Source organism: the organism of the source record quoted next, unplaced genomic scaffold, assembly GCF_019419815.1.
Source record: "Pyrus x bretschneideri cultivar Hongxiangsu unplaced genomic scaffold, Pyrus_bretschneideri_v1 Contig17, whole genome shotgun sequence".
Lineage (NCBI taxonomy): Eukaryota > Viridiplantae > Streptophyta > Magnoliopsida > Rosales > Rosaceae > Pyrus > Pyrus x bretschneideri.
In genome coordinates this window covers 7,257,708-7,277,725 of record NW_025999468.1, presented here as the reverse complement: position 1 = coordinate 7,277,725, position 20,018 = coordinate 7,257,708, and the positions used below count along the sequence as shown (strand labels likewise).

Genomic DNA, 20,018 nt, shown 5'->3' with positions numbered 1-20,018 from the left:
ATATCCTTCAATGCTATGATAATCTAGAGAACATCACTCTCGAAATTTAGATTATGTAAACACCTTTTTAACGCTAACACCAGACCATCGATGGCAGCCAAAGCTTCAACTTGAAGCTGATGAGAGGAGACATGGTTGTACTTTTTAGCAAAGCCTGCAACAAAATGTCCATGGTCATCTCTAACCATTGCTCCAACGCCTCATAACCTAAAGTCTTCATTCCATGCCCCATCCACCTTCAATTTGTGCCGGCTTCCTCCGTCTCACCTCGCCGGAGTTTCTCCTACTCCAAAAACCTCATGAGAATGAAAGTCGGTTGGAAAAATGACAAGGACATTTGAAGGGAGTGAGAAAATCCAAATGTCACGATAAAAACAAATGTTACTAGCACTCCCTTATAAAAATATAAGGTCGATTTCCCAAATGGTACACCATTTTTGAACACCGCTTACCAACTCATGCACAAACTTACTTCTGAGTTTTCATTTGCTCTTATAATTCCTCGTGCACAAATTATAAAAAGAACAACGTGCATCGTGAGATAAGATCAACCCTTTTTAACAAGGAAATCTACTCGTATATTTCCTTTAGGAGTCTCTGACTCTTGATTAATGATGGATTACTATCGTCATAAGGACTCTTCTCGGCTAATACAAATACTCCCTAGGGCAAACATGAAAGGTGTTGCATAATCTGCTCTCAGTCTACTGCTTGAGTTCTAATATCTTTACTGACTTGATTGACCTGTACGACATTGATAACAAGGATCTTTACCGTTATTTGTTCTTGTTTACAAGTTTCCCGAAGTGTAACTCGGTTGTATACAAATGCGAAAAAATTTGGTTTCAACAATTATAATCGTTAAAGTAACAAATAAGAAGCACAAAACTGGATTTTTTTTTAAAACTACACTTCAAGTACCTTTGGAATTCAACAACGTTTTCAAAATTAATTTTGATTGGACTGTTTCTAACTATTATGTGGTGGGTCTGTAAAAAGAGGTGAGTTGGGGAATCCTATTTTTGTTGCACCAAAAATCTTGCCTCAACCACAATTCTGGTGGCAGAGGTGGCTGGCTACTCTCATGGATGCCTTCAAGTTTGCGTCTCGAAGGAATCGGGTAGAGGGTGATGTCAAAGATGGGGTTATTAATGTAATTTTGGATAAATGCTCGATGACATGGCATTTTGGTAAAATAATCACTTTGATTGCTTGGAGACATATTTTCCTTTGAAAACCCGACTTAATTTGAATTGGGTTGGGGTTCATATTTTTCTATACAACCCAATCAAACCCGACCCGGAGACCCGCCCGAATTGTAAAAGGTTGGGTTACCCGTCCAACCCGGCCAACCAGCCCGAGTTGCAGGTTCATCTTCCAGAGAGGATCAGAGCGTGTACTTCTCACGTTCAGACTTGCAATTCGACTTATTGCCCATATCCTCCCCCATTGTTACAGTTCAGTCTCTTCTTCTTCTTCTTCGTCGTTGTCGGAGCTTTGTTTCCTTCTTCTTTCTTGCTCTTAATTTGTGATCTGGTTTCTTTCTAAATCCCGATTTCACGGATCCCTACAGGAATTGAGATCATCTCCGTCGCCGGAGTTTTGTTTCCGGTCAAGCTCCTGTGAAATCAGTGTATACTGAGACCCACCCTTCTCCATCGCCGGAATCATCGGCATTGCCGCCATAGCAATGGCCTAGAGACGATCAGCAATTATCAATTCGGAAAAAGGATTTTACATTGCGGATCGATCTGGATTTGCCAACCACTTGCACAGAACAATCAACATGACTTATGTTGCAAGCAACGAAGAGGTAAACCTTACATTGCTCAATTTGGTGAAGCAAGAGCTTAATTAGAATGATCTGCATCCGAATTTTACAAATATTGTGTTGAATTACGATTTAGCGGGCTTCGTGCGTGCGTGCTTGCAGGGTCAGTTTTATGATGTGAGCAATGATGATGCTCAGAAAGTGGTTTTCGATTTGGGTGCATTTGTTGGGGACTTGACTGTTGAGGAGGATGCAAGCAGGTATATGCTTCTTTCGAATTTCTACATAGTTGATAAATTGAATTCACATTGTCAAATTTTGGCTAACTGCTATCGGATACTACACTAGGAATCGGTATTCACCCATGTATGAGTAATGCCACGCACACAAACAAATTTCTAACCCATAGACACGATGACACAGATTATCATGTATGTTGACGGGGCTGTTTTTACAAGTACTGTGATAAACATGCCTGCAGAGGAACTATATGGAATTTTTTATTTTTATTATCTGTGTATCGAAATTAGGAGAGGTTTACGCGTGCAAAATAAATTGATTACTTGAAATGCATGGGCGGCGCCACATGTTATGCTGAGTATGTTGATGACAAATGGAATAAATATTCTAGAATTGCAAGATACAGTTTGAGTGCATCATCTTGGTAATGATTCCATCGTAACTTTTCCTTCTCCTCTCAGTGATGATATATCGTTAGAAGGACTGCAACAAGAATTGGAAGAATGTAAACACGATGATGTGAGTAAAATTTAAGTTTCTATGCTCTTTAATGCTCCAATACATGGTTTCATTGTATTTCCTTTAATTGGTTTTATGTTTGTTGTGATAAGAGAGAATGGTCTTTTCTCCTTGTTTTGTGAATATGGTTTGTTCTTGTGAAATGTGCTAAAATGTAATTATCCGTTTCGTTGCATGCTACTAAGGAGAAGCATATGAAATCATGACAAATGGAATGCCTGGAAGTAATTTTTTTCCTGGTCAGAGAACGCATATGATTTTATTTATTTTTTGAAAATAAGCTAGTTAGTTCGTAAGGATTCATGTGGTTGGACTCCTATCCTATTTTTATACTTATGTTGTGTGTAGTTTGTGTAAATAGTGAATACAGTAATTTCTTTGTACTTTCTTAGCTCTAATACTTGTGATGAACTACTAAATGCATCAATATTTCTTCTATCTATCATCTGAATCTGATGTAGAAAGTTGGGAATATGTTGCCTTATGTTGGTCACTAAAATGCATTAATCTTTCAACTATATATCATCTAATGTAGGTAGTTGCGAACATATTGTCTAAAGGCACAAAATTTCGGGAGCATACAAAGGGGGTTGAGAACAATATACGACAAGTTGAATTGGACTCGATCCAGGTTCTTGGTCGCTCACATTCTCTTTACCATATTTTGTGCATTCCCTAGCTCATTTTATGTCTAAAAGATTAACTTGTAAAATAATATCTTTTTTGAGTTATGATAAGAGTTCCTTTTTTTACTGCTTCACTTGAGTAGCTTTGCTTGTGTGCATAATATGTGCAAATAAGATAGTGGTAATATTCCTGTTGAAATATGTACTTCCTTTAGCTTTGCGATTACAAAATTTACCTAGTAACAAGGTTTAATCATGGTAAACTGTTCTCGTTTTGGTTATGAAACATTTGTTATGTGTTCAAATCTTTTCAAGAGGTACTCTTTTTTCTTGGAAGATGCTGTGCAAATTTATGAAGGGTTAAAATTTTGGTTCCATCCTGTTGTGTTTTGGTGCAGTGTGAAATGATGTAGTCAAGTTTTCGCAGTTTTCAGCATAAATGCTTCTTTTATGGTGCATGGTTATTAATTTTTATGAAAATCATTTACGCATGGCTCACATGTGCTTTCCTTCATTAATTTTATACAGATAGTGGATAGGGTTCTGGGAATAATTAATTTGATCGTTAGGATCTTCCTTTATGCAATACTGCAGGACTATATTAAAGAAAGTGATAATCTAGTATCTCTTCATGATCAAATTCGTGATTGTGACAGCATCTTGTCACAGATGGAAACTCTTCTGAGTGGATTTCAGGTAGATTGGTCCTTTCTTTGCCGTTTTACAATCATTACATGCTTTCACCCACACAATGACTGTATCTTCTGTTGCTTATATTGATGGAAAGACTTTTGGCTTCTCACTTATGTTTCCGGAAAATATATTTAATGATGACTCTTTAGCATCAACATATTTGGCCAAATAAAAACCGTCGTCCATATCAGTATTTTGAGTCATGTTAGTTATACTTGCTGCAGTAATTCAAAAGGAATACATTAAAAATCCTTTTGTTTTTCATTTTAGTTATATTCTAAATTTCTAATTAGCGAATTCCTCTTGATTGTAGAGGTGTTTAAAAGAATGTACAGTGTTTGAGTTTTGAAGGTGTTAAGTTAGATATACGGATTTCTTGTCCATCTTACTTTTTTTATATATTTATTTTTCATTTTTTTATTAATAAAGTATGTGTTTCTGTTAAACGGTTTCTAAATTTTTATTTTATCCCACAACTATGCTCGAAAAACAATACATCATTTCAGCTGTGATAGAACTAAAAAGCATATAAACTTCAGATATTATATCCATTTTAAATGATATTCATTTTCTTTTTCCAGTTCCTTTTACTTTGGCCTATTAATTTCATATTGGGTTTCCTCATGTCTTGTCGCTTAACCTCCAATTTTTTGCATTGAGCTTTTATTTTCTTTTCAATAATTCTTTTAAAAATTTGAAACAAGTGCTTTTATTAAAAGTATAAGCACAAGACTGGAGACCAAGGAGTCATCTGAAAAATACGCACAACATGCAATCACCCACTCTACTTTAAATAAATACAACAAAACCATAGAACTTTAAGGGGATTGTTTGTCAATTATCCTCCCCTTTAACATATGTTATATCAATATAATTAATACTTACAAGAATTGTTGTCCAGTCAGAGATTGGTTCAATAAGTTCAGACATCAAAATTCTCCAGGAGAAGTCTATGGACATGGGTTTGAAGCTGAAGAATCGCAAGGTATCATTTGTTTGTATAAAAAACTCTATGTTTTCGCTTTTCTTGAGTTTAATTAACAACTAACCCTTTGAGTATTGATGAGGCATGCTCCTCTGTAGCTTGCTTGTTTGTGTTGTAAAATTGTTGGAATAATATCTATACAAATTTCTTACTGGATTAGCAGATAGTATGGTATGTTATGCCTGTAAATTGGTTAAGGTGAAATAATGGTAGACATAGTTGGTCTGATTATTATCCATAAGCTTCTTATTTCGTATATAAATTACCAGTTTATGTTCACTTAACAGGTGGCAGAATCAAAATTGGCTAAGTTTGTTGAAGACATTATAGTCCCACCAAGAATGGTAGACATAATTGTTGAAGGCGAGGTATATCGTATTCTTTTAATTGTTAAATTTCTCCTTGTAATTGCAATATCATCATTTTTCACGTTTTTTCTGTTCTTGTATGATAAAAAAGTGCCATTATAATCTTGATAAGAATGTTTTCTCACAATCTCGACTGTATCATTTCTTAAGTGAAACTTAACATGTTCTTTAGTAGGCATATTGATTTTGTATTATGTTGTGTTGTCTTTGTATTATGTTGTGTTGTTTTTCTTTCATTGCAGTTAACATGCTCAATCTGTCATTGTTATCCAGGTGAATGATGAATATATGAGAACTTTAGAGATTCTTAGTAAGAAGCTCAAGTTTGTTGAAGTAGATCTTATGGTTAAAACTTCAAAAGCCCTAAAAGATGTTCAGCCAGAGCTTGAAAAACTTCGACAGAAAGCAGTTTCCAAGGTTGGTACCAGAGTTGCCAGATAAACTGTCTGATATTGATCATCTAATTGCTTGTGTAATTGTATGTTCACGTATTGTACATGCCTGATCTATGTCAGTAGAACAGTAAATGCCTCTTAACATATTCCATATAGGAGTAAATTCTAGTGTTCTTCTGACAAAATATTGGTTTTCAAATTGAGGGACCAAAATATTGGGTATCGTCTACGTGGCATCAAAATGTTGGTTGTGTGAGTTTTTTGTGTGCCACACTGCCACGTCAGAAAACTAACGGAAATTTTGACGGATTTGGACAGTAGGGACTACAATGGTGTGCGGAAGTCAAATTAGGGACTACATTGATTGATTTTTGGCATAACAAATTGAGGGATCATTTGTGATAAAAACCCGATGTTTGAACTGATCCATCCCATTTACAAAAGATTCATAACGTATGAGTTTTCATCTGTCTACATCTATTTTTCCACAGGTGTTTGACTTCATTGTTCAGAAGCTTTATGCATTGAGAAAACCTAAAACAAATATCCAGATTCTTCAGCAGAATGTTCTTTTGAAGTACAAGTGAGTAGTTTATTACAGTATTCTCAATTCTATTTGAGTTGGTTTTCATGAATATCACAAATTAATGGATCAAGTTCAAGTTGAATTCAGATCATTGAACCAACCCATTGACAGCCCTAGTTACAGATATTCAGGGTGGCAGCAACTATTAAGGATAATGAGTCTATTTACATGGGTTATTGGAGGATTCATTTGGGAAAAAGTCATTGCTCATTATTTTGTTCCCTGAAACAATCTGATTCACTTATGAGTTTGATCTTACAAGATAAATCAGGCTATGAAACTATTTGATTGTCTCATGAGTTTGAGATTAAGAGACACTGGACCATACATTGTTAGTGTCTTTTTTATGTGTGCCCCACTATCCCTTTTCCTGGATTACATGTTGGTAGTGCTAAATGATTGTAAATGTAGTCTTCCTTGATTTTTTGAGAGCAAGTTCTCAGTGGTCATATTGTTTCTGTATAAATATGGCATGCACTCATGTGCCACTAATGTGTGACACAACTAAACGTAGGTATCTGTTAGATGTGCATGCTGTTTTGGGTTTATTTTGGTTGCCAGTGCTGTTATGTGCAACCAATTTGGGATGCCACTATCATCAATTCAGGGTATACGTACCTGTTAGATGGGCTTTCTGTCCTTTCTTTCCATGAGATATGTATAGATATTGTTATCAGAATGATTTTGTGTTTTTTTGTTTAATTTATTATTGATTGATTCCAGTATGACAATGTAGGTATGTTGTTTCCTTCCTGAAGGAACATGGCAAGGAGGTATATATTGAGGTTTGTGCAGCATACATTGACACAATGAACAAGGTAAATACTTTAAAACTGACGACCTGTCTTTGAATTATGATATTGAAGAACTAGAATACTGCTAGATGATGAACTACCATACATAAACAGGTAGTGCCACATGCTCATTGTCCATTTAGCTTAACATGCTCCCTGTTTTCTTCTGTTATCAGTTCTGGATTAGGTGATTTTGATGTGCATTTTGTTGATCTATAACACTTTAATCAAAGCCGAAGCTGTTTATAAGCTTCACAAATGTTTAATTTCAGGCAGTATCCTACTTCATCAAAAGTTTCACAAATTTATTTTCCGTTTTCCTTTTATCTTTTTGGCGCAACAGAAAGGTTGCTCCTTTGTGACCCAAAGGTCACAGGTTCAAGTCATGGAAACAGCCTCTTTGCAAAGCAAGGGTAAGGCTACGTACGATAGACGTTGCTCCCCCCACCCCCCACTCTCTACTCTCCCAACCCTCACAAAACGGGGAGTCTTGTTGGCTTGGGGTTGCCCTTTTTGGGTACTGGTTACACACTTTTTAAATGTTTACTAGCAGATTACAAGCTTTGAGAAACGTCTACTTCCAGGTTGTAAACATTTTACAAAGCTTGTAAAGAGGTTGTTTCCACGACTCGAACCCATGACCATTTGGTCACACAGGAGCAACCTTTCCATTGCACCAAGGCTGGCCCTCTCATTCCTTGGTACCTCATTTTAACATTTAATGTAGCTTCAGTAAAGGAGTAGGATAATTTATGCTATGAATATCATTGTAAAGAGTAATTGATAGTGGCACTTCTTTTCCCAAAGTTGGAAGAGTTCCCAAGTCTGAATCCACCTCTTCACATTAATAAAAAAAGCCTTAATAAAAAAAGGGCAAAAAGAAAATGGATAATCTATGTAGTATATTGAAGTTGAGTTATATGTTTTGCAGGTTCTCAGTGCACATTTCCGTGCTTACATTCAAGCACTTGAGAAACTACAGTTGGATATAGCAACATCTAGTGATTTAATTGGCGTTGAGACTAGGAACACTAGTCTCTTTTCAAGAGGAAGGGAACCACTGAAGAACCGGTCTGCTGTCTTTGCTCTTGGAGAGAGGAGAAAAGTTTTAAAGGTTTTGTTACTGCAGCTAACTCATTAATCCAATTTTTATACAATACCATGGGAAAATGATATCTAACTGTAGCATCTTTGCGAAATGCTTGTTTCCTTTTTTTTTTTGTCAGAATAGTTGCGAAAAACTTTTGCAACCTATGTACTTATTAATGAGATAGTGATTATTATGTTGAATATTTCATGATCAAGGTTACCATTTTATCCCACTATATTATGAATGTGACATTACATTATTAGAACAGCCTGCAATGTATGTCGAAGAATGTAAAAATTACAAGATAGGCTGGAGCAACAGAGGAGCTCTAGTGTTATGTTGATCATTGTATCATGATTCATGCCTTTTTTAATGAAGAATGATCAACATTTTAAATCTGTTGCCATAATCGAATTGACTTTAACTTTTTTGGTCCAGTTGGTTTTATGATATTGAATGTCTTTGAGATGGAAATTGTTGGGAGCTTATAATCAGTATATCTTTAATAGTTTTTGAATGCTTGGAATTGGCTTTGTCTAAAAACAGGCAACACTTTAAATGTAGTTTATTGTGACAAATTATGTCTTTAATTGCGATATTTTTATAAGGATCGTTATACTTTGTCTTATACTCTACTTTTAAATGTCCAATTGGTATAAATGTGGTAGATGATGGTTTTGTAATGGGCAGCTAGTGTTAGTTTTCTTATATTGCCATTTTCTTTATATATCTTGCATGTAAATTATGTCATGTTTAAATTTTTGCTATCTACCAGGAAATTGATGAACCTGCGTTGATTCCACATATAGCTGAAGCCAGGTCCATCAAGTATCCATATGAGGTCCTCTTCAGGAGCTTGCACAAGCTACTTATGGATACTGCTACTTCCGAGTACACTAGAGTTTGCTTTGCTCCTTGATAATGATTTCTAAATTGCTAATTGAAAATTGACCAAATACTGATTTGTTTTCACAATTTTCCCCTCTTATATGCAGGTATCATTTCTGTGATGATTTCTTTGGCGAGCAATCCGTATTTTATGAAATTTTTGCAGGTAAACATGACAGCTATTCTTGATTCATTCTGTTATGGTTAAATCTTTGGCAATTGCATAATGATTATAACTACAAAGAGCATAAACTTCTCCCAAATTTGAAAGCATTCTACCTGTGGCTGTTAGATTCAGATGATCGCTTTGGATCTTTGAAGACTCTCATTGTGCTTCTTTTTGAAAATTCGGCTCATTTTGATGATTTGTAATGCTTTTTAACGCCAGGCCCATTTTCTGTAATTGACGAACACTTCAATTCAATACTTCCCAATTGTTACGATGCTATTGGTGTAATGCTAATGATTCGCATAATACATCAGCACCAGGTAGTTATCAATCTAAATTCTAATGAGACCCTCAACCTGTGTTCTGTGGTGCATTTGCTTGAAGATATTCTATTTCTGATTTTTTTTTTTTCTTCCTTGCAGCTCATTATGTCTAGGCGGCGTAGTCCATGCTTGGATTCATACCTTGATAAGGTGTGTGTCGTGAATTTGTTTCTATGGTAATCATATCATCTGCATTCTGCATGTAACTTGTATTCATAGATGGTTGATGATATGTAAATGTTAAAGAGAATTGCGAATTGCTAGTATTGGTTCATGTTTCCTCAATGGATTATATTGAAACTTGAAGGCACATTTTGTATTGAGCTCTTATATCATAAATGCATGTAACAAGAAAGCCGTCTGATTCTGAAACATTAACAGGTCAATATTAACCTACGGCCTTGTTTGAAGATGGTGTTTGACCTGCATCTACATTCTGCATGTAGTTTCTTGTATTCTTTGATGGTTGATGATATGTAAATGTTAAAGAGAGTTACAAATTGTTAGTATTGGCTTATGTTTCTTCAAATGGATCGTATTGAAAGCACACCTTGTATTGGGCTCTTATATCATAAATGCATGTAACGACAATGCCTCTGATTTTGAAACATTAACAGGTCAATATTGCCCTATGGCCTCGCTTTAAGCTTGTGTTTGACCTGCATCTAAACAGCATGCGGAATGCAAATGTGAAGACATTGTGGGAAGATGATGTTCATCCTCACTATGTCATGAGGCGTTATGCTGAATTTACAGCTTCACTTATCCACCTCAATGTGGAATATGGAGATGGGCAGGTTAGATGTAGAAAATGAACTTAAAACTTTATGCTTATTTAAGATTCTTGATCACTTCGTGGACTTAATTATCCATCCATGATTTGCAGCTTGAATTAAATTTGGAGCGATTGAGAATGGCTATTGACGACTTACTTATCAAGCTTGCTAATTTATTTCCAAAACCAAAGCTACAAACCGTGTTTCTGATAAACAATTATGATATGACGATTGCTGTTTTGAAGGTAAACTCAGTTTCTTGTTTCTTTTTTTCTTTTCAAATTTGAAATGAACGTCAAAGGATCTATATCAACATGAAGGTGAAATTTAAGTCTGGCAAAATTTCTTGAACATGTTCAGTTGTATCAGTTTCATGCTTTGGTTGCTGCTGTTTCACAATTTTTGTCATTTGAATGCTAGGAAGCTGATCCAGAGGGTGGTAAAATTCAAATGCACTTCGAGGAACTTCTGAAAAGCAACACAGCATTATTTGTGGTAAGTGCGTGGTCGTACTACCTATCTTGCAGATCGCTTTTTGGTGCAAATTGAAGATTGAATTATTAATCTGCAAATGAAGTTTGGATTTCAGCTAAACGTTTTATCTTTCTAGTTCATTTCTGATATGGTACTTCAGTCTTGCTTGTGCATTTGTTACAAGTTTTCATGAGAACATAAATAGAAGCATATGGGGAGAATGGGATAAATAACACAATTGTATAGCCTCTTTGTTCTTTCTGCCCTTTACGGTATATGGTTTTGCTTTGCTTCTTTTGTTTTAAGCTTTCACCTCTCTCCTTGCAGGAAGAACTACTACTAGAGCATTTTAGCGATTTAATCAAATTTGTTAAAACCCGAGCTTGTAAGTATTTTGATGAAGAAATGCTGTGGCATCTTTTATTCCTCTAGTTTCTTTTTAATAAATGTACTTACTTGCAATTTTCTTATCAGCGGAGGATCCAAGTGCTAGTTCGGAGAAGCCTATAACTGTTGCGGAGGTTGAGCCCCTCGTGAAGGACTTTGCAAGTAGATGGAAAGCTGCAATCGAACTGATGCACAAAGATGTCATAACTTCTTTCAGCAACTTCTTGTGTGGTATGGAGATTTTGAGGGCAGCGTTGACTCAGCTGTTGCTCTATTACACAAGGCTCTCAGATTGCATAAAGAGGATTGTTGGTGGGTCTGCTCTCAACAAGGATCTAGTGTCCATATCGTCAATCATGTACGAAATTAGAAAATACTCGAGGACCTTCTAGGTTGTTTCGTTTCATATGGGTTACCTGCCAAGAGAAGGCTTGAGCAAAAGGATGATTGTATGCGTGCCAACGTTGGAGGCTTCCAGCAGACAGTTTGTGTAGTGATTTTGTATTAACTACATTTTGTGTCGTCTATATGCGGTTTTTAGCGCCTGTAAGAGATCATGTCGTCCAAAGACTTTAAGAATGACGTGATCCTCACAATATTAAAATAACATGAGATTTTCGGAACTGGTCGCCTACGTGAAAGCTCGGCCTGAGAACTGGTCTTGGGGCTCAAACTTATTTGTCCCTTAAAATAGACCACGTCGTCACTCAGTACTACAATCTGGTGGCATTTCTTTTTATTTGTAAGTGAGAGGTTTTAAGTTCAAATCTCGTGAATGGTGAATTTGATATCAAATTAGATTGCTCATTTATATGATGTAATTGAACTCTTCACTCCTTTAATGTAAAATTAAAAAAAATCGATCCACTTCAAAAAGGATCGGATGTCACTTTCTGAGTGCGGATTGTCCAACCAGATTACATTTAAAGTGTGGATCAAGTAGGCCCGACTACTACCACGTCATCAATATCAATTCAAATGACCCAAACCTCTTTTTTAGGAAACAAACTGCCTTTTAAAATGACTAACATTTGCCCAAACAGTATGAACATATTTTTTCAGAAAATTAGAGGAGAGAGAGAGAACGTCGTGGAGTGTAAGGTTTTTTTTTTTTTTTTTTTTAATATTAGAGGTATTTTAATATTATTTGTAGGTGAGATTTTAATAAAAAACAGTAAAATTTGAACCTATGAAATTACATTATTGTCCATCATTTTTTTGTGTGATAGAAGATTAATTTGTCTTTTCACCATCTTTTAGTTGACAAAAAGATTTCATTAATTAGTAGAGATTAGGAGAATTAAAAAAGAATTGTTATTGGCACTTCAAAAATCTCATTCTACATTCTAAACTTTCTATATTTGAAAAGAAAAATACACTTATAAAAAATGTAGAATGAAATTTTTGAAATGTCAATAACACTTCTTTTAAAAAAAATATCAAAAAAACACAGCCTGGACCTTGACTAGTCCTGTCCCATTCTATCTTCCTGTGGGACCAATAATCTTCAACAACGGGACCCACATTTCGCCACGTTGCCGACCCTCAACTCTCTACCCGTGTGGTGTCAGGTGTGCAACTCTCTCTCTCTCTCTCTCTCTCTCTTCTGTATGTCTACATACTTTTGCTTTGTGTTGCTTTCTGTTTGTTCGAATGTAAATTTAAGCACTCTCTCTCCCTCTCTCTCTAAAACCAACGATGACAAATATAGCAAAGCAAAGCAAATAAAACCTACTCGGTTTCTTTCTGTTGAAGAAAACAGAGTGGCAATTGTGTCTGAGAGAGCTCTGCCTCTGTGTGTTCCGACGTCAACATCATTGGCTGGCTCATCGTAATTCCAGATCCTAAAATCTCTCTCCCTCTCTCTCACTGTAGGATCTGTTTCTCTCTCTAGAATCTCCCCGTTGCTTCTCTGTCACGACCCACGTTTCAAGTCCCCAAAAGGGTAAATATTTGCAGTTCAAAGTAATTCTCTTGGATGGCTTTCGTTGGAATTTACCTACTTGTTCTATTTATGGAATTAACCACATTGGCCCCAGAAAATTTCGCTACTTACACACCCTCGCTCTGTTGTTCCCTTTCCGCCATTTGATTCCGTTCTGCATAGCCCGATTCCCCAATTCACATTCTTTCTGCAGGTTTGATTCCTTCTCTCTATAATTCCCACTGAATTAAAAAGCATTGGCCTTTTTAGAACAAAAAAGTTTCCTGCTTGGGGTTTATTTTGATTCATCGACATGTTTTCGATCTGGGTTTCTTGTAATTTGTGAATTTGGCATTGGGGGATTCTTAATCTCAACTGGTAGTGTGAAGAAATCCCCTCACTGGGTTGTTGGCATTGGTGGAGTTTTCTTGAATTTGGGGATCTGGGTTCTTTTGTGAGTTCTACTTTTATTGTTCTTGGTAGGTTTTCGTTTAGAAGCGTCAATTCGGAGATCTGGGTTGTCTCCCACTCCCATTGTCCTTGGTTGTAGAAATTTGAGTTGAACTGCTGTTCTTGCATTTCGTATTCAGTAAGTAATTTGAAGGGTATATTCATTAGATAGAAGTTGTTAATTGGAGAACTAAGTTATTGATCCGTTGATTCTGGAAGTGGTGACGCAATGCTGATCGGAATACATGCATTGGCTGCAAAAATTGCGGCCTGAGAAATGGCGTTTGGCGTTGGGAATTAGACGAATTTTGCAGTGTTCTTGTTGGAATAATAGGGGACTGCGGAGTAGAATAATGGGCTGCATTTGCTCAAAAGGAAGTTTATCCAATGAATATGTTTCTGAGAATCATCGTAGAGACAAAGAACAAAAATCAAACAAGTCATCAAAACGGTCTGAAGCTGCAGTTGGGGCTGATGCAACTGCACGGTTGATAACCAATCCTCACAAAGAAGACAATGCAGAGTCAACTCCTATTTCATCAGATGAAGGGGAGAAGATGGTGGTTGCTGAGAAACCCACAAAACCCTTCACGGAGGGCGGGGCAAGTGGGGGAAAGTTGCCGTCTGGGCTGACTAGGATAACCAGTGTAACAAATGGAGAAAGAGGAGCACAAGTTGTTGCTGGATGGCCTTCTTGGTTGACAGCAGTGGCTGGCGAAGCGATCAGTGGATGGGTGCCTCTCAAGGCAGAGTCATTTGAGAAATTGGAGAAGGTCCGTTTGTTTGCTTTAATATCTTTAATCCTCTCGTTTAATAACATTGATATTACGAACCCTACATTTAATAATTTTCAGGTGTGAATATTACATGTTTAGTGTAAATCTCTGATTCCTTTCGTTAAGTTTTTACAGTTAACTAAAACTTGGGATTTGTTTTGGAGTGCTTTAAGTTTGTACAAAGAACATAATGTGCATTTAGTTTTGTTGTGATAAACACGTTTTAGAAAGCACTTAAATTGTCAGATTGATTTGCTTAAGTAAGATGGATGTTTGTAGGTGTTATAAAAGACCTACTCCTACATACAGTAGTTTTTTGTTTCTAAAAGATCTATTTGCTTGCACATTCTGAGAGTAAAGTTATCACACATATAAGCATTGTAAAGGGGATAATATGCACTCGTACTTTAAAAAACTAACGAAAGTTAGGTACATCTGACTGGGCTATTCAGCTGCAACTACTAATGGATCTCATCTATGCTCACTTTTTTATTGATACCTTGTTTGTGGGAACCACATGAAACCAAGACGTTTGAAACTTGTTTGTACTCTTCTCTTTTGTTGGTGTCCTCATTAAGGACATTTTTATTTTAGTCCCTTTTCTTTTTGTAATTCTTTCTTTACTGTGTATAATGCAGATTGGACAAGGAACTTACAGCAGTGTGTACAGAGCCCGTGATCTTGATTCAAACAAAATAGTTGCATTGAAGAAGGTGCGATTTGCCAATATGGATCCGGAAAGTGTGCGTTTTATGGCGAGAGAAATTCTTATTTTGCGTAGGCTTGATCACCCCAATGTCATGAAGCTTGAAGGTCTGATTACATCAAAGGTTTCGGGCAGCTTATACCTGGTCTTTGAGTATATGGAGCATGATCTTGCAGGGATTGCAGCACGACCTGGAGTCAAGTTCACTGAAGCACAGGTCTTTGCCCCTTCTGATCTTATTCATTGAAACCGTAAAGAAATTGTTTTACACTTTTTAGGTGCTACAACATGCTAACTAAAAACTAACGCATCAAAGCCAACTCTAGTGTATCCATGAAGTGAGAATATCTGAAACAGTAATATAAAACGAATAGAAAGACCATAACCCTGAGGAAAAAGAAATTGTTTAGCTTTTGAAGAAATATTGTTTCTTATCAAGACTGCCCTTGAATGGTCTGTTTTTAGCAATATGATCCATGCATCTAATGGTAGTTGTGTTAATTTTCATGATCTTATATTTATCATAGTAGCAAGATGTTTGACTCATCTTTTCTTGTAGTTGATACATATTGTTTGTGCACTGGGTTGCAGATTAAATGTTACATGCAACAGCTTCTTTGTGGACTTGAGCATTGTCACAGTCATGGTATCTTGCACCGTGATATCAAGGGATCAAATCTTTTGATTGACTATCATGGCAAGCTAAAGATTGCTGACTTTGGGCTAGCAACCTTTTACAGACCCCGTCAAAAGCAGCCTCTGACAAGCCGGGTAGTAACCTTGTGGTACCGACCACCTGAACTTCTGCTTGGCTCTACAGATTATGGGGTTGCCGTGGATCTGTGGAGTGCTGGTTGTATTCTTGCAGAATTATTTGCTGGGAAGCCTATCATGCCAGGAAGAACAGAGGTATTTTCCCAGCTTCTTATCCACACCTAGAAGTATACGTGTATATATCTTTATGTCTGCTTGCTTTGCGTGTATTAGGTATGAAAAAACTCTAGAAATTCAGTCATCTTAAAATCCTAACAGCAACCTTTTAGAATTTAGTATCGTGTTTGAATGTGTTATGGATACGAGAGGGGAAAATATGTGTTTGATGACTGGTTTTGCTATAATGGTCTGAACTAGGTCACAACAACTGTGTTGTTCTTTGTTTGTTTCTTCCCACCACTAATTGATAAAGATATGTGCTGGAACTTAGAATGTAAGCATGAAGAGTTTAAAGTTTATACTACTCAGATGCAACTGTAGTTGTTCAAGAACACGAGCTTGATGTTTCGCTGATACAAACGTATTATGTAACCAGATTATAATGAATGTCAGATGATGGATGAAAGCATACGGAAACTTTCTATAAAAATAGTCTAGTAGGTTAAAACATATATGGTACATTGTATGGTTAAATCCGTTATGCTCTAATCTACCAACATTGTATGGTAAGTCCCTTATGCTATAATCTACCAACATTGTATGGTTAATCCCTTATGCTTCAATCTACCAACTGTAACAGTGGAACTATCAGACATCTTATTTGACTGTGATGAGATCTCAGCGTTTATTATTTACAGGTGGAGCAACTACATAAGATATTTAAACTTTGTGGCTCACCTTCTGAGGAATACTGGAAGAGATCAAAATTGCCACATGCAACTATTTTTAAACCTACACATCCATACAAGCGATGTGTTGCTGAGACATACAAGGACTTCCCTCGATCTGCATTGGCCCTGTTAGAGGTTCTTCTAGCTGTAGAACCTGAAGGTCGGGGAACAGCTTCTTCTGCCCTTCAGAGTGAGGTAATCAAGGGTTTTCTTTGCTTTTTGAAACCATGCTGTCTATTTCCATTGAATTTTGTGATCTTGTTAATTTGAAACAATTTTGTAAATTAGATCTTACCTCTGATATATTTTTAATTATTTTCGTTTCCCAGTTCTTCACATCTTTGCCTCTTCCCTGTGATCCATCAAGTTTGCCTAAGTACCCACCGAGTAAGGAGTTTGATGCCAAGCTCCGAGACGAGGAAGCTAGAAGGTGAGCTATTTCCAAATCGTATTAACTAATTTTCAGTTCGTTATGCAAGATTCGATTACGAAATTTCTTTACTGATACCACTAAAGAGTATCTATATGCAGAGAGAATAATGTTCTCTTGCTAGATATTTCACATGTTATGTTGCCAAGATGTCAATATGGCACCACACATTCAAATAAGAGTCCGCCTAATTGATGACAAGACAACATTTATCATTTGTGTATATGTATGTGTATTTTGATTTTAAAGTCATGACCAGTTTATTTGTTTACTCATGCTTGAAAATTATTTTTCTCATCTTTAAACCAGGCGGAAAGCAGCTAGTGGTAAAGGAGGGAGTTCCAAAGAACCAAAGGCTGTGCCAGCATCAGATGCCAATGCAATACAGGTACCCTAGCCGTGAACTTTTATAATTATATTATTTGTGCCTCTAACTACAAAACTCAATTTTTTTGTGAAGAATTACTTATTTAGGTTCTGAACTTTTTGTTGTATTTATCTTCTAATCTTGAAGCGACAAGGGCAGACTAACCCCAAAAGCATCAGTGAGAAGTACAATCCTGAAGAGGATGGTGGCTCTGGCTTTCCTATCGAGCCTCCCAAGGGAGCAGCATCAAATGCCTTCTCCCATTCTGGCCAGTCAGTGCGCCCAAGTGCATTTGAATCTTTGCAATCTAGCCATTCTAAGAATGGATCTTACATGTATCGTGGAGCAGCCCAGTCGTCGAGGTATTCTAATTCAGCTTCAGTTCGAAGTGGTTCACGATTTGATGGTATCGCAGAAAGTGCGAATCCACACTGGCCAGAGGAGCGTAAGAATGCCAGATATAACCATTTAGACAACGGGGAGTCCTCTGTGAAACATGATTGGTCACACCATCTTCTGGAAAGACCAAAGTCTTCACATAAGAAGGATGAACAGCCATCTGGGAAGGAGTATGCAACGGTAATGGAGTTTCATATTTTCATCTTTTGCATATTTAATTTTATAATTTGACTCCGTGCAAAACAATATTCAAGTTATTATGACAATTTATTTTGAAATTTTTTTGTAATAGGAACTCTCTACTGCTTGCTTCTGAACCTAAGTTAACACCTTTGTTTAGTGAGTTGTTTATTATTTAACATGAATATTACTAAATCATTTCCTGTTTGGCATCAGGGTTACGGTAACAAAAAGAACCGGATTCACTACTCTGGACCATTGATGCACCCTGGAGGAAACCTTGAGGAGATGCTCAAAGAGCATGAGAAACAAATACAACATGCTGTCCGCAAAGCTCGTCTAGACAAGACCAAAGCCAAGAAAGCTAACAGTGACAATGGACAAACAGAATCCCTACTTCAGCATGTAAGAAACGGCAGGTGATGACGGAAGAGAGATTTGCACTGCCTTAATTTTGAAAAGCCGGAGCTCCTTCAGATTGGCATAATTCTGATACTGAAGAAGTATTCCTTTCGGGAACTTGACAAATCTCACCACTGAAAGATAATCTGGGACGCACGGAGCTCCTTCTGATTATGTCACACCAAATACATACGTGATTGTTGAAGGTAGGCTATCAACTCAAGTACTAATCATCACATGCTAGAATTGATTCTGAATGATTGTTAAGTTTTGTATCCGAAGTCCATCAAATCTGCAGGCATTGACTTACCGGAATACTGTTTTGTTGGCAGATGGTGAGATAAGGTCGTCGTGTTGGTGTTGAGATGCTGGAGACAAGCTGTGGAAGCTGAAACCCTATCTGCTCAATCAGCTCTAATACATTCTTTGTAAAGTAAAAGGTTAAGTTATATGATTAATTAGAAGGTTGTCATCACATTCACAATACAATGCTCTTTTCTTTTTCTTATTTTCCCCTTTTCTTGCGATGCTTTTGGCATGGAATACACAAGTGCACATAATTTAGGATAAAGTCTCCGATGTCTTCAGCTTGTTTGTCGTAGCTTATTTTGTTTACTAGGCAATATTGTAAACTATCTTAAATACAGAGATTCGAACTTGGCTGCAAGACGGCGAGCATATTGCTCTTGTTAATTGCCCTAATCCACATATTCAACTTGTTTCTCTAATTACGCATTTAGAGACTATGAGCAAAGTACATAATATCATTCAACAAAACTCTAAGCTTCTAGGGAACGAAACAAGCTCCATTGGTCCAATTAATAAGGATTTTCGAGTCATCCTATACTATTTAGTACTACGGTTTAGTGGTAATCATCTTCATTTGTAAGTGATAGGTATTAGGTTCGATTCTTGACAAATGCGAATTTGAACTACATTATTGCTAGCTCATTGTGAGGTTTAGCTTACTCCCTTAGTCTAGATAATATAACAATCTTTTTATGCCCCGCCCTGATAGCTTGCGAAAGACCAAGATGCAGTGTTGTAGCTTCCGCCAAGCGCACATTAGAAGGTCCAAGAGGCTTAGCTCCAGAAATCAAGGACTAACCACTTTGAGATTGAATAAAAAAACCTGCATCTTCATGAGATATCAATTATATTTAAAAAGGTGCCAATAATTGCCTTAAAATAAGCCATAAAGTCGAAAAAACTTAATAAAACCACGAGGCATGAGATCCACTAATGTGCTTGTTACAAATCCAATAAACAAAAACATTATATAAGAAAAATATATTTGCCAATTTATGATTCTAATCAATTAATTTAATGAGGGTTAAATTAAAGAAAGAGTAAATGGTAAGTTTACTAATTGATTTTATTACTTTCCTTTTTCTCAATAAAATAAAATACAATAAAATAAATGCATGAACTGATAATGGTTAGTTTGTTAAACATGTGGCACGAATCTAGACCGGAATAACGCTACACCAAGATTAAGAGGGTAAGCAAGCACTAAGAAAATGGATCCTACCTTGTGGAGAGATTTTCAAGTATTTCCACTTATATAATGACATAAGACGTATGTGTTCGTGTTCCGAACACTGAAAAGTCTCTCCTACATGTGTATGGTACCTTATTGGAGCGCCTCCATAACTAAAACCTAATAACGTTACAAAGTGCTGTATCAAAACTGAGG

The 20,018-nt window shown here is 36.6% G+C and overlaps 2 protein-coding genes across 3 annotated transcripts; both read left to right on the top strand.

Moving 5' to 3' along the window:
* Positions 1-1,244: 1,244 nt before the first annotated feature.
* On the top strand, positions 1,245-11,973 carry LOC103946384 (vacuolar protein sorting-associated protein 52 A). 2 transcript variants are annotated; one of them, XM_009357071.3, is made up of 20 exons: positions 1,245-1,813; positions 1,934-2,031; positions 2,473-2,530; positions 3,066-3,161; positions 3,751-3,852; positions 4,751-4,834; positions 5,122-5,202; positions 5,476-5,619; positions 6,089-6,180; positions 6,920-7,001; positions 7,909-8,091; positions 8,843-8,958; positions 9,063-9,121; positions 9,344-9,444; positions 9,547-9,597; positions 10,065-10,244; positions 10,334-10,468; positions 10,644-10,718; positions 11,025-11,082; positions 11,172-11,973. In XM_009357071.3, the coding sequence occupies exons 1-20, from the start codon at positions 1,787-1,789 to the stop codon at positions 11,474-11,476; spliced, it is 2,127 nt and encodes a 708-aa protein (XP_009355346.2). In that variant the 5' UTR covers positions 1,245-1,786; the 3' UTR covers positions 11,477-11,973. The 2 variants fall into 2 exon arrangements, with proteins under 2 accessions (XP_009355346.2, XP_048437658.1); XM_048581701.1 differs by lacking the exon at positions 1,245-1,813 and having other exon boundaries at positions 1,972-2,031; positions 3,091-3,161.
* An 823-nt stretch (positions 11,974-12,796) lies between these two features.
* On the top strand, positions 12,797-19,030 carry LOC103946383 (probable serine/threonine-protein kinase At1g09600). The gene is made up of 9 exons (XM_009357070.3): positions 12,797-14,231; positions 14,873-15,157; positions 15,532-15,849; positions 16,512-16,739; positions 16,874-16,974; positions 17,284-17,362; positions 17,489-17,920; positions 18,137-18,528; positions 18,655-19,030. Exons 1-8 carry the CDS (start codon positions 13,704-13,706, stop codon positions 18,341-18,343), a joined length of 2,178 nt encoding a protein of 725 aa, XP_009355345.2. The 5' UTR covers positions 12,797-13,703; the 3' UTR covers positions 18,344-18,528; positions 18,655-19,030.
* Positions 19,031-20,018: the final 988 nt, after the last annotated feature.

Excerpts from the sequence above, each read along its gene's own strand:
- LOC103946384 (XM_009357071.3), top strand. The coding sequence starts at position 1,787 with ATGACTTATGTTGCAAGCAACGAAGAG. Across the intron at positions 8,092-8,842 it reads AGAGGAGAAAAGTTTTAAAG|GAAATTGATGAACCTGCGTT; the intron begins GTTTTGTTACTG and ends GCTATCTACCAG. Across the intron at positions 8,959-9,062 it reads ATGGATACTGCTACTTCCGA|GTATCATTTCTGTGATGATT; the intron begins GTACACTAGAGT and ends TCTTATATGCAG.
- LOC103946383 (XM_009357070.3), top strand. The coding sequence starts at position 13,704 with ATGCATTGGCTGCAAAAATTGCGGCCTGAGAAATGGCGTTTGGCGTTG. Across the intron at positions 15,158-15,531 it reads TCAAGTTCACTGAAGCACAG|ATTAAATGTTACATGCAACA; the intron begins GTCTTTGCCCCT and ends ACTGGGTTGCAG. Across the intron at positions 16,740-16,873 it reads CTTCTGCCCTTCAGAGTGAG|TTCTTCACATCTTTGCCTCT; the intron begins GTAATCAAGGGT and ends TTCGTTTCCCAG.